The 12,323-nt window shown below is 42.0% G+C and overlaps 1 protein-coding gene across 1 annotated transcript in view; it reads left to right on the top strand.

The window, feature by feature from the left end:
* The window catches only part of LOC129521283 (adhesion G protein-coupled receptor E2), a 45,237-nt gene extending 40,508 nt beyond the window's left edge, over positions 1-4,729 (top strand). Inside the window, exon 19 of the mRNA XM_055342574.1 lies at positions 3,246-4,729. Within this exon, the coding sequence (XP_055198549.1) occupies positions 3,246-3,254 (9 nt within the window). The 3' untranslated portion in view covers positions 3,255-4,729. The remainder of the gene's footprint in view (positions 1-3,245) is intronic.
* Positions 4,730-12,323: the final 7,594 nt, after the last annotated feature.

Raw genomic sequence — 12,323 nt, 5'->3', positions numbered from 1 at the left:
TAAAATATTGTAGTTAAGGTGGGAAAAGAAAAAAATATTGGAAATTTATAGTCTGATATAAAAATGAGTTGTACTGGAAAAATGAAAAAAAAAAATAGGAGTACCCTCTAGTTCTTTGTACTGTAAATCCCTCGACTTCCCCTGAAGCTTTCCAGGGCTGCTTGGTCAAGAATTTGCTCTTCCCCTGTCCTTCTAGCGGGTCTTCTGGGGGAGGGGCCTGCTGTGCTCATTCTCAGGTGTGTGCACCTGGGGGAGCTGCTCCCCCCCTCCCCCGCCGGGTGCCGGGCTCAGTGGGAGCTGTTTACCCTGTGAGGCCTCTGTTCCTTGGAGGCCCCGCCCCTCTCAGGCACAGGTGACACAAGGAGGAATAACAACACTGGTGGCAGCCAGGTCTCCAGCTCTGGCGGGGTCAGCTCCCCCCCAGTAACTACTGCAGTCTCCCAGTCCGCACTGGCCTAGATGCTCCCGGGGCGGAGGTGCTGATCTGCACAGTTTGGGGGCGCCAGGTGGCAGAGGGTCCTTGCTGTCCTGTGCCCTTCCCACCTCCACCTGTGCCAGGGGGAGCGCAGGATTGTCACTTTGTCCACTGGGCACCTGGGATCCGGGACCTGTGTTGCTTGAATTGCACTCCTGGGCCGTGGCTCCCGACGGCAGCAGGGCACAGACCCCTCCGTCTGGAGCTCCCGCCTGACCGACTGGCTTCTACCCGAGGCCCCGCTGAATGCGGGCTCCAGCCCTTAACCGAGATTGGCCTGCAGTGTGCGGTGCGCTCTCCCCCTGGCGCACTTCCTCTATTAGTGACTGGGAGAATGGAGGCTCCACTGCCCCTCCTGCGATTCTGCTCGATTTCCCTGCTAAGCAATTTTCCCTCTTTTAATTTTTTAAATTCGCTATCCCTCTTTGGTACAAAGGCTTTGCACATATTCCTTGTCCTTGAAACACTCTTGTTTTCCTTGATTCAAAAGTATGTCAGCCTTCACATCTCAGTTCACGTGTCCATTCCTCCAAGAAGCCTTCTCTTCCTGCTTAGGTTAAGTCAGGTTCTCTTATTTTTCATTCTGATAGCCCCTGTGCCTTTTCTGCAGAGCATTTGTCAGAGTCATTTTAGTCTTGGTTCTCACTATTTGATTTGTATCTGTCTTCCCTGTAGATTTCAGGCCCAACAGGTGCCATGTTGGTTTTTCCCTCTAATGTATCCCCAGCATTTCACATGGTGCCAGGCACACAGAAATGCTCGATACATAACTGCTGCATGACTATTTAAATTAAATGAACAAAGTGCAGCTGCAGAAGGTGCAGGAACTGTCTTGCTCATCAATCTCTTTCTAATTTTCCCAGTGCTCATTAATGGTCTAGAGAGCAAACAAGTGAAGGAATAAATAATGGAATGAATTGCCTGACCAGGAGGGTAATAAGACAGGAGAATAAACTACTGATTCGGTAATGATGCCCCCTTTTCTTGCAAATTTCAAGTTAATTCTCAGCCTTGTGGTTTTTTTTTAAAGATTTTATTTATTTATTCATGAGAGAGAGAGAGAGAGAGAGACAGAGACAGAGACACAGGCAGAGGGAGAAGCAGACTCCATGCAGGGAGCCCAATGTGGGACTCAATCCAGTGCCTCCAGGATCCTGCCCTGGGCTAAAGGCAGGCGCTAAACCGCTGAGCCACCCAGGCTTCCCATCAGCCTTGTGGTTTTATTAATGACCTTCACATCTACTTATTAAGACCCAAGTATTTCTTTATGATCCAAGAGCATTGTGTAGATATACTGACTGAAACAGGTCTGGACTGAAAGACCAGACCAGACCTGAAAGGATATACATAGAGGGAGAAGCAGGCTCTCTGCAGGGAGCCTGATGCTGGACTTGATCCCAGAACCCCAGGATCATGACCTGAGGCAAAGACAAACACTCAACCATAGCACCCGGCATCATTCTCCTATTTCTGTCATTGTATCTTCTTTCCTGTATTTCCTCCTCTCCTGCCTCCCTCTTTCTCTTATGAAGACTGTAGTCTTTACATTCTCACACCTCATCTAAGATACTTAATTTTTTCTACAAAGTCCATTTTTTCCATGTAATGTTACATATTCACAGGATCCAGAGATTAGAACGTAGGCATCTTTGGGGGAATCATTATTCTGTCTACCATAACTACTGTACATAGGTTTGGTTTGCTTATTGTAGAACCACCAAAATCTGCCTCATGATAGATGGTATTTGAGTAAGTATCACTCCCTCCTCCTGAGATGATATACACATTATAGGAACATATTCTCTGTGAGAAAAATACACGCACATAGCCAAGGAAGGTATCTAAAGTGTGAATCATCTGATCAACTCTTTCATATACATTCTGTGCACAAAAGGCCAAGGAAAGGAAATCCATTCCTTAATGTGGTTGTGTCCTCTCCTGTCTCCTCAAATTTGTGTGTCTGGTGTTTAAAGATATTAGTGTCTCCCCCACCCCCCCGATCCTGTCATGTCCTCTGTGGCTTCCTGAAGCCTTGTTCAAGAAAAGCACAATATTTGCTCTTGTGTTTAGTTCTGAATATTTCCACAAGGCACAAGTTTTGTAAGCTTATTGTGTAAAGATAAGCATGTGAAACTGCCTAACTCAAACATCAGAAATCACACTACGCACTATGGACCCGGAAACAACTACCTCATATTGGAAATGGAAAGGATAAGGCATAACAAAGAGAATTTTGTGTTTTTCTCCTTTACATCATTGGTGATTGAAAACAGGTGATGTGTCCCACCTTGTGTTAACTCACCACCGACCTTTATTTCTCTATGTGTAAAGCAATATTTCACAAATCCAGAAGCAGAGGAATTAGGGTGGGTATATATATATATATATATATATATATATATATATATATATATATATATGTAAAATCTCCATACCTTGAAACAGATCATTTTTTTCTGTCACACATTCCATTGCTCTTACCTTCTGTATTTTGGGGATTAGGAAGTATAGAGTAAAAGAAGACCAGGGTGTTGCAAAATGTAATCTGATGTGGCTTTTTGTTTTAATCTGAAATATCCATCTGGCAAGGAAACATTGTGATTGAGATCTTCTTAAATGTGATTTGATCACATGACTCTGAGATTAAGACCCTAGCCAAAGCCAAGAGTCAGGTGCTCAACTGACTGAGCCACTCAGGTCCACCAAAGGAAAATGTAACATTCTCTTTCTGTAGTCTTGTATTTCATTTCTAAAATATTATTTTTTCTAGGTTAATTAAAATATCTGTTAAATTATATCCTCTTATCCCATGGAAAATTGGACCTGTTAATCTCTGAGCCCTTGAAAGAGGATAAACAAGACTTCATTGTGTGTGTATTTCAAGAAATTCACCATGTCAACAGTGTGAAAGAAGTCAATCTTGCTTGATACACAATGCCTGCAAAGTCTGGAATTTGTGTGCTTAGAAAACTCTCAACATATAAAGAGCCATCTGTGGACCAATTTCTTGGTCACTTTGTTTACAACCTTTTCTGAAGCCTCTCCTTCCTACAAAGATGCTTCTAGATGCTGAACGTCTATGAGCAGGAAAACCTGCCTCAATGGATTTTCCTACCCACAGCAACTATGAGAATGGACATGTTCACCCCAGAGTCTGGATTTTGAAATTTCTTTGTTCTGTGTTCTGTGGGCTTAATTATTCATGCTTTCAAAGATATTGATTTCTCACTAGGTCCAAGGGAGTGATCATGAAAGACATAGGTTTAACCTTCATTGAGATTTCAGGAGAAAATAAGTGATTTTTGCAGCTATAGTGGACTCAGAGACTGAAAGATTCCTATAAATCTTGTCTCTAAATCTGGATAACTTAAGTATAGACCATTTCAGTCACCATCTTGTTTTATCCTCATAGATGATATAAATGGAAAACTCTGATCATGATATGTATATTTTGGGCTTTGTGGGCTAGTGTATTAGTCACTACATTAGTCACATTAGACATTAGTCAAGGTTATCCAGAGAAATAGAACCAACAGGACACACATGTTTTTATGAAGGGATTTATAATGAGGTATTGGCTCACATGATTATGGATTTAAGTCCCATAGTCTGTTGTCTGCAAGCTGGAGACCCAGGAAAGTTAGTGGTTTAGTTTAAAGGCCTGAGAGCCTGAGAGCTGATGGTGTAGATTCTACACTGTGTCTGAAGTCCTGAGATTTGAGTCTGTTGATTGTAGAAGATGTATGTCCCAGTCAATTTACCAGACTGAATTAACTCAAACTTCCTCCACATTTAAAAAAAGATTTAGGGGATCCCTGGGTGGCTCAGGGGTTCAGCGCCTGCCTTTGGCCCAGGGTGTGATCCTGTAGTCCCAGGATCAAGTCCCACGTTGGGCTCCCATCATGCTTTTCCTTCTGCCTGTATCTCTGCCTCTCTCTCTCTCTCTTTCTATCATGAGTAAATAAATAAAATCTTAAGAAAATAAAAATAAAAAAATTTATTCAGGCCCTCAAGGGATTGGATGATGGCCATCCACATTGGAGAGGGGCTTCTGTTTTATCTAGTCCACCAAAATGGTAATCCTTTCTTGAAAACCTGTACAGATGCACCCAAAATTCATGTTAACCAGCTATCTGGCAACTTTTGGCCTAGTTGGGTTGACATATAAAATTAACCATCTCTGCTACGATCTGTAGCAACAATTTAATTGCCATTATAGCATGAAAACTGCTGTAGACACTCAGAAATGACGATCATGACTGTGTTTTAATAAAACTTTATTTTTAGACACTGAATTTAAATTTCATGGAATGTTAATATAACACAAAATATCATTCTTCTTTTGATTTTTTTTGCCTGTTTAAAAATGTATACTCCAGGAGGAGGGGGCAAGATGGTGAAGAGTAGGGTCCCCAAGTCACCTGTCCCCACCAAATTACCTAGATAACTTTCAAATCATCCTGAAAACCTATGAATTTAGCCTGAGATATAAAGAGAGAACAGCTGGAATGCTAGAGTGAGAAGAGTTCACGCTTGTATCAAGGTAGGAAAAAAAATAAAGAAATAAAAAGCATCCGAGGGGGAGGGGCCCCGCCAGCAGCCTGGCTAAGGCCGCCCAGCGAGTGCCCCCAGGACAGGAAAGCCCAAGCCCGGAGAAGCAGGAGCTTTACCAATCATCCCAGAAGGAAAGGCCCACCTGCAGGGAGCTCGGGCAGGACCCAGGAGGGGCGGGGATGCCCTCAGACTCCCAGGGGCACTAACAGAGCACCTGTGCCCTAGGGGAGAGCATGCCACACCCTGCAGCTGAGCTCCCTAAAGGGCTGCAGCTAGCGCATGGCTGGACCCGGGAGCAGCTCAGAGGCAGCTCCGGCGGTGGCTCTGCAGAGGGGGCTGTGCAACCCGGGAGCCCGATTCCAGAAGTGCAAGCCCTGGAGCCCAGGGTGCTGGAGGACACAGCGCAGGATCCGGCGCTCCCCCGGGACAGGCAGAGGCTGGGAGGACACAGGAGAGCAAGAATGCTCCTGCCCTTGCGGCCCAGCTGTGCAGATCAGCAGCCCCCGCCCCCGGAGTATCCAAGCCCCTGCAGACTGAGAGCTGCGGTAGTTACTGCTAGAGCTAACTTCAGGGCTGGAGAGCTGGCCACCGCCACTGTTGTGGTTCCTCCTGGGGCCTCACAGGATAAACAACCCCCCATTGAGCCTCACAGCGGCCTCATAGGATAAACAGGATAAACAACTCCCACTGAGCTGTGCACCAGGCAGGGGGGTGAGGAGCTCCCCCAGGTGGCCACACCTGAGAATCAGCACAGCAGGCCCCTCCCCCAGAAGACCAGCTAGACAGACGGGAAAAGCAAGTTGTTGACCAAGCAGCACTGGAAAGTTCCATGGGAAGTCGAGGGATTTACAGTATATAGAATCAGAGGATACTCCCACTTGTTTTTTATTTTCTGTTTGCTTCCCCCCTTTCTCTCTCTTTTCTTCTTCTTCTTCTTCTTCTTCTTCTTCTTCTTCTTCTTCTTCTTCTTCTTCTTCTTCTTCTTTCTTCTTCTTCTTTCTTCTTCTTCTTCTTCTTCTTCTTCTTCTTCTTCTTCTTCTTCTTCTTCTTTTCTTCTTCTTCTTCCTTTTCTTCTTCTTCTTCTTTCTTCTTCTTCTTCTTTCTTCTTCTTCTTCTTTCTTCTTCTTCTTCTTCTTCTTCTTCTTCTTCTTCTTCTTCCTTCTTCTTCTTTCTTCTTCTTCTTCTTCTTCCCTTCTTCTTCTTCTTCTTCTTCTTCTTCTTCTTCTTCCTTCTTCTTCTTTCTTCTTTCTTCTTCTCCTTCTCCTTTCTTCTTCTTCTTTTCTTTTCTCTTTTCTCTCTTTTTCTCCTTTTCCCAATACAACTTGTTTTTGGCCACTCTGCACTGAACAAACTGACTAGAAGGAAAAACTCACCTCAAAGGAAGAATCAGAAACAGTCCTCTCTTCCACAGAGTTACAAAATTTGGATTACAATTCAATGTCAGAAAGCCAATTCAGAAGCACAATTATAAAGTTACTGGTGGCTCTAGAAAAAAGCATAAAGGATTCAAGAGACTTCATGACTGCAGAATTTAGATCTAATCAGGCAGAAATTAAAAATCAATTAAATGAGATGCAATCCAATCTAGAGGTCCTAATGATGAGGGTTAACGAGGTAGAAGAACGAGTGAGTGACATAGTAGACAAGTTGATGGCAAGGAAGGAAATTGAGGAAAAAAAGAGAAAAACAATGAAAAGATCATGAGGATAGGTTAAGGGAAATAAATGACACCCTCAGAAGGAAAAATCTATGTTTAATTGGGGTTCTGAGGATGCCGAAAGGGACAGAGGTCCAGAATATGTATTTGAACAAATCATAGCTGAGAACTTTCCTAACCTGAGAAGACAGACATTCAGATCCAGGAGATGGAGAGATCCCCCCCTGAAATCAATAAAAACCATTCAACACCTTGACATTTAATAGTGAAACTTGCAAATTCCAAAGATAAAGAGAAGATCCTTAAAGCAGCAAGAGACAAGAAATCTCTAACTTTTATGGGGAGAAATATTAGACTAACAGCAGACCTCTCCACAGAGACCTGGTAGGCCAGAAAAGGCTGGCAGGATATATTCAGGGTCCCAAATGAGCAGAACATTCAGCCAAGAATACTGTACTCAGCAAGGCTCTCATTCACAATAGAAAGAGAGATAAAGAGCTTCCAAGATAGGCAGAAACTGAAAGAATATGTAACCACCAAACCAGCTCTGCATGAAATATTAAGGGGGACTCTGTAAAAGAAAGAGGAAGTCCAAGGGAACAATCCACAAAAACAGGGACTGAATACGTATCATAATGACACTAAATTAATATCTTTCAATAATAACTCTGAACGTGATTGGGCTTAATGACCCCATCAAAAGGCGCAGGGTTTCAGACTGGATAAAGAAACAAGACCCATATATTTGCTGTCTACAAGAGACTCATTTGAGACCTAAGGACACCTACAGCCTGAAAATAAAAGGTTGGAGAACCATTTACCATTCATATGGTCCTCAAAAGAAGGCAGGGGTAGCCATTCTTATATTAGATAAACTAAAGTTTATTCCGAAGACTGTATAAGAGATGAAGAGGGACACTATATCATATCATACTTAAAGGATCTATCCAACAAGAGGACCTAACAATCATGAACATTTATGCCCCGAATGTGGGAGCTGCCACGTATATCAATCAGTTAATAACCAAAGTTAAGTCATACTTAGATAATAATACACTTATACTCGGTGACTTGAATGTAGCGCTTTGACCATCGACAGGTTTCTAAGCACAACATCTCCAAAGAAATAAGAGCTTTATTTATTTATTTTTTAATAACAAATTTATTTATTATTGGTGTTCAGTTTGCTAACATACAGAATAACACCCAGTGCTCAACCCGTCAAGTGTCCCCTTCAGCGCCCGACACACATTCACCCCCACCCCCCGCCCTCCTCCCCTTCCACCACCCCTAGTTCGGTTCCCAGAGTTAGGAGTCTTTATGTTCTGTCTCCCTTTCTGATATTTCCTACCCATTTCTTCTCCCTTCCCTTCTATTCCCTTTCACTGTTATTTATATTCCCCAAATGAATGAGAACATACAATGTTTGTCCTTCTCCGATTGACTTATTTCACTCAGCATAATACCCTCCAGTTCCATCCACGTTGAAGCAAATGGTGGGTATTTGTCGTTTCTAATGGCTGAGTAATATTCCATTGTATACATAAACCACACTTCTTTATCCATTCTTCTTTCAATGGACACCGAGGCTCCTTCCGCAGTTTGGCTATTGTGGACATTGCTGCTAGAAACATTGGGGTGCAGGTGTCCCAGCGTTTCATTGCATCTGTATCTTTGGGGTAAACCCCAACAGTGCAATTGCTGGGTCATAGGGCAGGTCCACTTTTAACTCTTTGAGGCACCTCCACACAGTTTTCCAGAGTGGCTGCACTAGTTCACATTCCCACTAACAGTGTAAGAGGGTTCCCTTTTCTCTGCATCCTCTCCAACATTTGTGGTTTCCTGCCTTGTTAATTTCCCCCATTCTCACTGGTGTGAGGTGGTATCTCATTGTGGTTTTGATTTGTATTTCCCTGATGGCAAGTGATGCCGAGCATTTTCTCATGTGTGTGTTGGCCATGTCTGTGTCTTCCTCTGTGAGATTTCTGTTCAAGTCTTTTGCCCATTTCATGATTGGATTGTTGAAACAAGGGCTTAAATGATACACTGGACCAGATGGATTTCACAGATATTTACAGAACTTTACAGCCAAACACAATTGAATACACATTCTTCTCAAGTACACATGGAACTTTCCCAAGAATAGACCACATACTGGGTCACAAATCAGGTCTTTTTTTTTTTTTTTTTTTTTTTTACAAATCAGGTCTTAACTGATACCAAAAGATTGGGATCATCCCCTGCATATTTTTAGACCATAATGCTTTGAAATTAGAGCTAAATCACAAGAGGAAGTTTGGAAGGATTTCAAATACGTGGAGGTTTAGGACCATCCTGCTAAAAGATGAAAGGGTCAACCAGGAGATTAGGTAAGAATTAAAAATATTCCTGGACTATGAAGATATAACCATTCAAATCTTTGGCATACAGCAAAAGCAGTCATGAGGGGAAATATATCACAATACAAGCATCCATCCAAAAACTGGAAAGAACTCAAATACAAAAGCTAACCTTGCACCTAAAGGAGCTGGAGAAAAAAAAGCATATAGTTCCTACACCCAGCAGAAGAAGAGAGTTAATAAAGATTCGAGCAGAACACAACGAAATCGAGACCAGAAGAACTGTGGAACAGATCAACAAAACCAGGAGTTGGTTCTTTGAAAGAATTAATAAGATAGATAAACCATTAGCCAGCCTTATTAAAAGGAAGAGAGAAAACACTCAGATTAATAAAATCGTGAATGAGAAAGGAAACATCACTACCAACACCAAGAAATTACAAACTATTTTTAAAACATATTATGAGCAGCTATACACCAATAAATTAGGCAATCTAGAAGAAATGATGCATTTCTGGAAAGCCACAAACTGCCAAAACTGGAACAGGATAAATAGTAAACCTGAACAGGCCAATAACCGGGTTGGAAATTGAAGCAGTCATCAGAAACCTCCGAAGACACAAAAGTCCAGGGCCAGATGGCCTCCCAGGAGAATTCTATCAAATGTTTAAAGAAGAAATAATACAGATTCTGCTAAAGCTGTTCCAAAAGATAGAGATGGATAACTTCCAAACTCATTCTATGAGGCCAGAAGACCTTAATTCCAAAACCAGACAAAGACCCCACCAAAAAAGGAGAATTATAGACCAATATACCTGATGAACATGGATGCAAAAATTCTCAACAAGATACTAGCCAATAGGATACAACAATACATTAAGATTATTCACCATGACCAAGTAGGATTTAACCCTGGGATGCAAAGCTGGTTCAACACTCATAAAACAATCAATGTGATTCATCATATCAGCAAGAGGAAAAAACAAGAACCATATGATCCTCTCAATAGATGCAGAGAAAGCATTTGACAAAAGACAGCATCCATTCCTGATCAAAACTCTTCAGAGGTAGGGATAGAGGGAACATTCCTCAGCATCTTAAAAGCCATCTACGAAAAGTCCACAGCAAATCTAATTCTCAGTGGGGGAGTACTGGGAGCCTTTCCCCTAAGATCAGGAACAAGACAGGGATGTCCACTCTCACCACTGCTATTCAACATAGTACTGGAAGTCCTAGCCTCAGCAATCAGGCAACAAAAAGACATTAAAGGCATTCAAATTGGCAAAGAAGAAGTCAAACTCTCCCTCTTCACCCATGACATGATACTCTACATTGAAAACCCAAAAGACTCCACCCCAAGATTGCTAGAACTCATACAGCAATTTGGCAGTGTGGCAGGATACAAAATCATGCCCAGAAGTCAGTGGCATTTCTATACACTAACAATGAGACTGAAGAAAGAGAAATTAACCAGTCAATCCCATTTACAATTGCACCCAAAAGCATAAGATACCTAGGAATAAACCTAACCAAAGAGGTAAAGGATCTATACCCTAAAAACTACAGAACACTTCTGAAAGAAATTGAGGAAGACACACAGAGATGGAAAAATATTCCATAGTCATGAATTAGAAGAATTAATATTGTGAAAATGTCAGTGTTACCCAGGGCAATTTACACGTTTAATGCAATCCCTATCAAAATACCATAGACTTTCTTCAGAGAGTTGGAACAAACCATCTTAAGATTTGTGTGGAATCAGAAAAGTCCCCGAATAGCCAGGGGAATTTTAAAAAAGAAAACCATATCTGGGGGCATCACAATGCCAGATTTCAGGTTGTACTACAAAGCTGTGGTCATCAAGACAGTGTGGTACTGGCACAAAAACAGACACATAGATCAATGGAACAAAATAGAGAACCCAGAAGTGGACCCTGAACTTTATGTTCAACTAATATTTGACAAAGGAGGAAAGACTATCCACTGGAAAAAAGACAGTCTCTTCAATAAATGGTGCTGGGAAAATTGGACATCCACATGCAGAAGAATGTAACTAGACCACTCTCTTGCACCATACACAAAGATAAACTCAAAATGGATGAAAGATAGAAATGTGAGACAAGATTCCATCAAAATCCTAGAGGAGAACACAGGCAACACCCTTTTGGAACTCGGCCACAGTAACTTCTTGCAAGATACATCTACAAAGGCAAGAGAAACAAAAGCAAAAATGAACTATTGGGACTTCATCAAGATAAGAAGCTTTGCCCAGCCAAAGATACAGTCAACAAAACTAAAAGACAAGCTACAGAATGGGAGAAGATATTTGCAAATGATCTATCAGATAAAGGGCTAGTTTCCAAGATCTATAAAGAACTTATTAAACTCAACACCAAAGAAACAAACAATCCAGTCATGAAATGGGCAAAAGACATGAACAGAAATCTCACAGAGGAAGACATAGACATGGCCAACAAGCACATGAGAAAATGCTCCACATCACTTGCCATCAGGTAAATACAAATCAAAACCACAATGAGATACCACCTCACACCAGTGAGAATGGGGAAAATTAACAAGACAGGAAACCACAAATGTTGGAGAGGATGTGGAGAAAGGGGAACCCTCCTGCACTGTTGGTGGGAATGTGTACTGGTGCAGCCACTCTGGAAATCTGTGTGGAAGTTCCTCACAGAGTTAAAAAGAGATCTGCCCTATGACCCAGTAATTGCACTGCTGGATATTTACCCCCAGAGATACAGATGCAATGAAGTGCCGGGACACCTGCACCTGACGTTTATAGCAGCAATGTCACAACAGCCAAGCTGTGGAAGGAGCCTTGGTGTCCATCGAAAGAAGAATGGATAAAGAAGATGTGGTCTATGTATACAATGGAATATTACTCAGCCATTAGAAATGACAAATACCCACCATTTGCTTCAACGTGGATGGAACTGGAGGGTATTATGCTGAGTGAAATGAGTCAATCGGAGAAGGAAAACATTATATGTTCTCATTCATTTGGGGAATATAAATAACAGTGAAAGGGAATATAAGGGAAGGGAGAAGAAGTGTGTGGGAAATATCAGAAAGGGAGACAGAACATAAAGACTCCTAACTCTGGGAAATGAACTAGGGGTGGTGGAAGGGGAGGAGGGCAGGGAGTGGGGGTGAATGGGTGACGTGCACTGAGGGGGGCACTTGACGGGATGAGCACTGGGTGTTATGCTATGTTGGCAAATTGAACACCAATAAAAATAAATTTATTATAAGAAGATAAAAATAATAAAAAGATAAA

Source organism: Nyctereutes procyonoides, unplaced genomic scaffold (assembly GCF_905146905.1).
Source record: "Nyctereutes procyonoides isolate TBG_1078 unplaced genomic scaffold, NYPRO_anot_genome, whole genome shotgun sequence".
Taxonomy (NCBI): Eukaryota; Metazoa; Chordata; class Mammalia; order Carnivora; family Canidae; genus Nyctereutes; species Nyctereutes procyonoides.
Note: the sequence above shows the minus strand (reverse complement) of the source record. Positions and strands in the feature narration are given on the sequence as shown.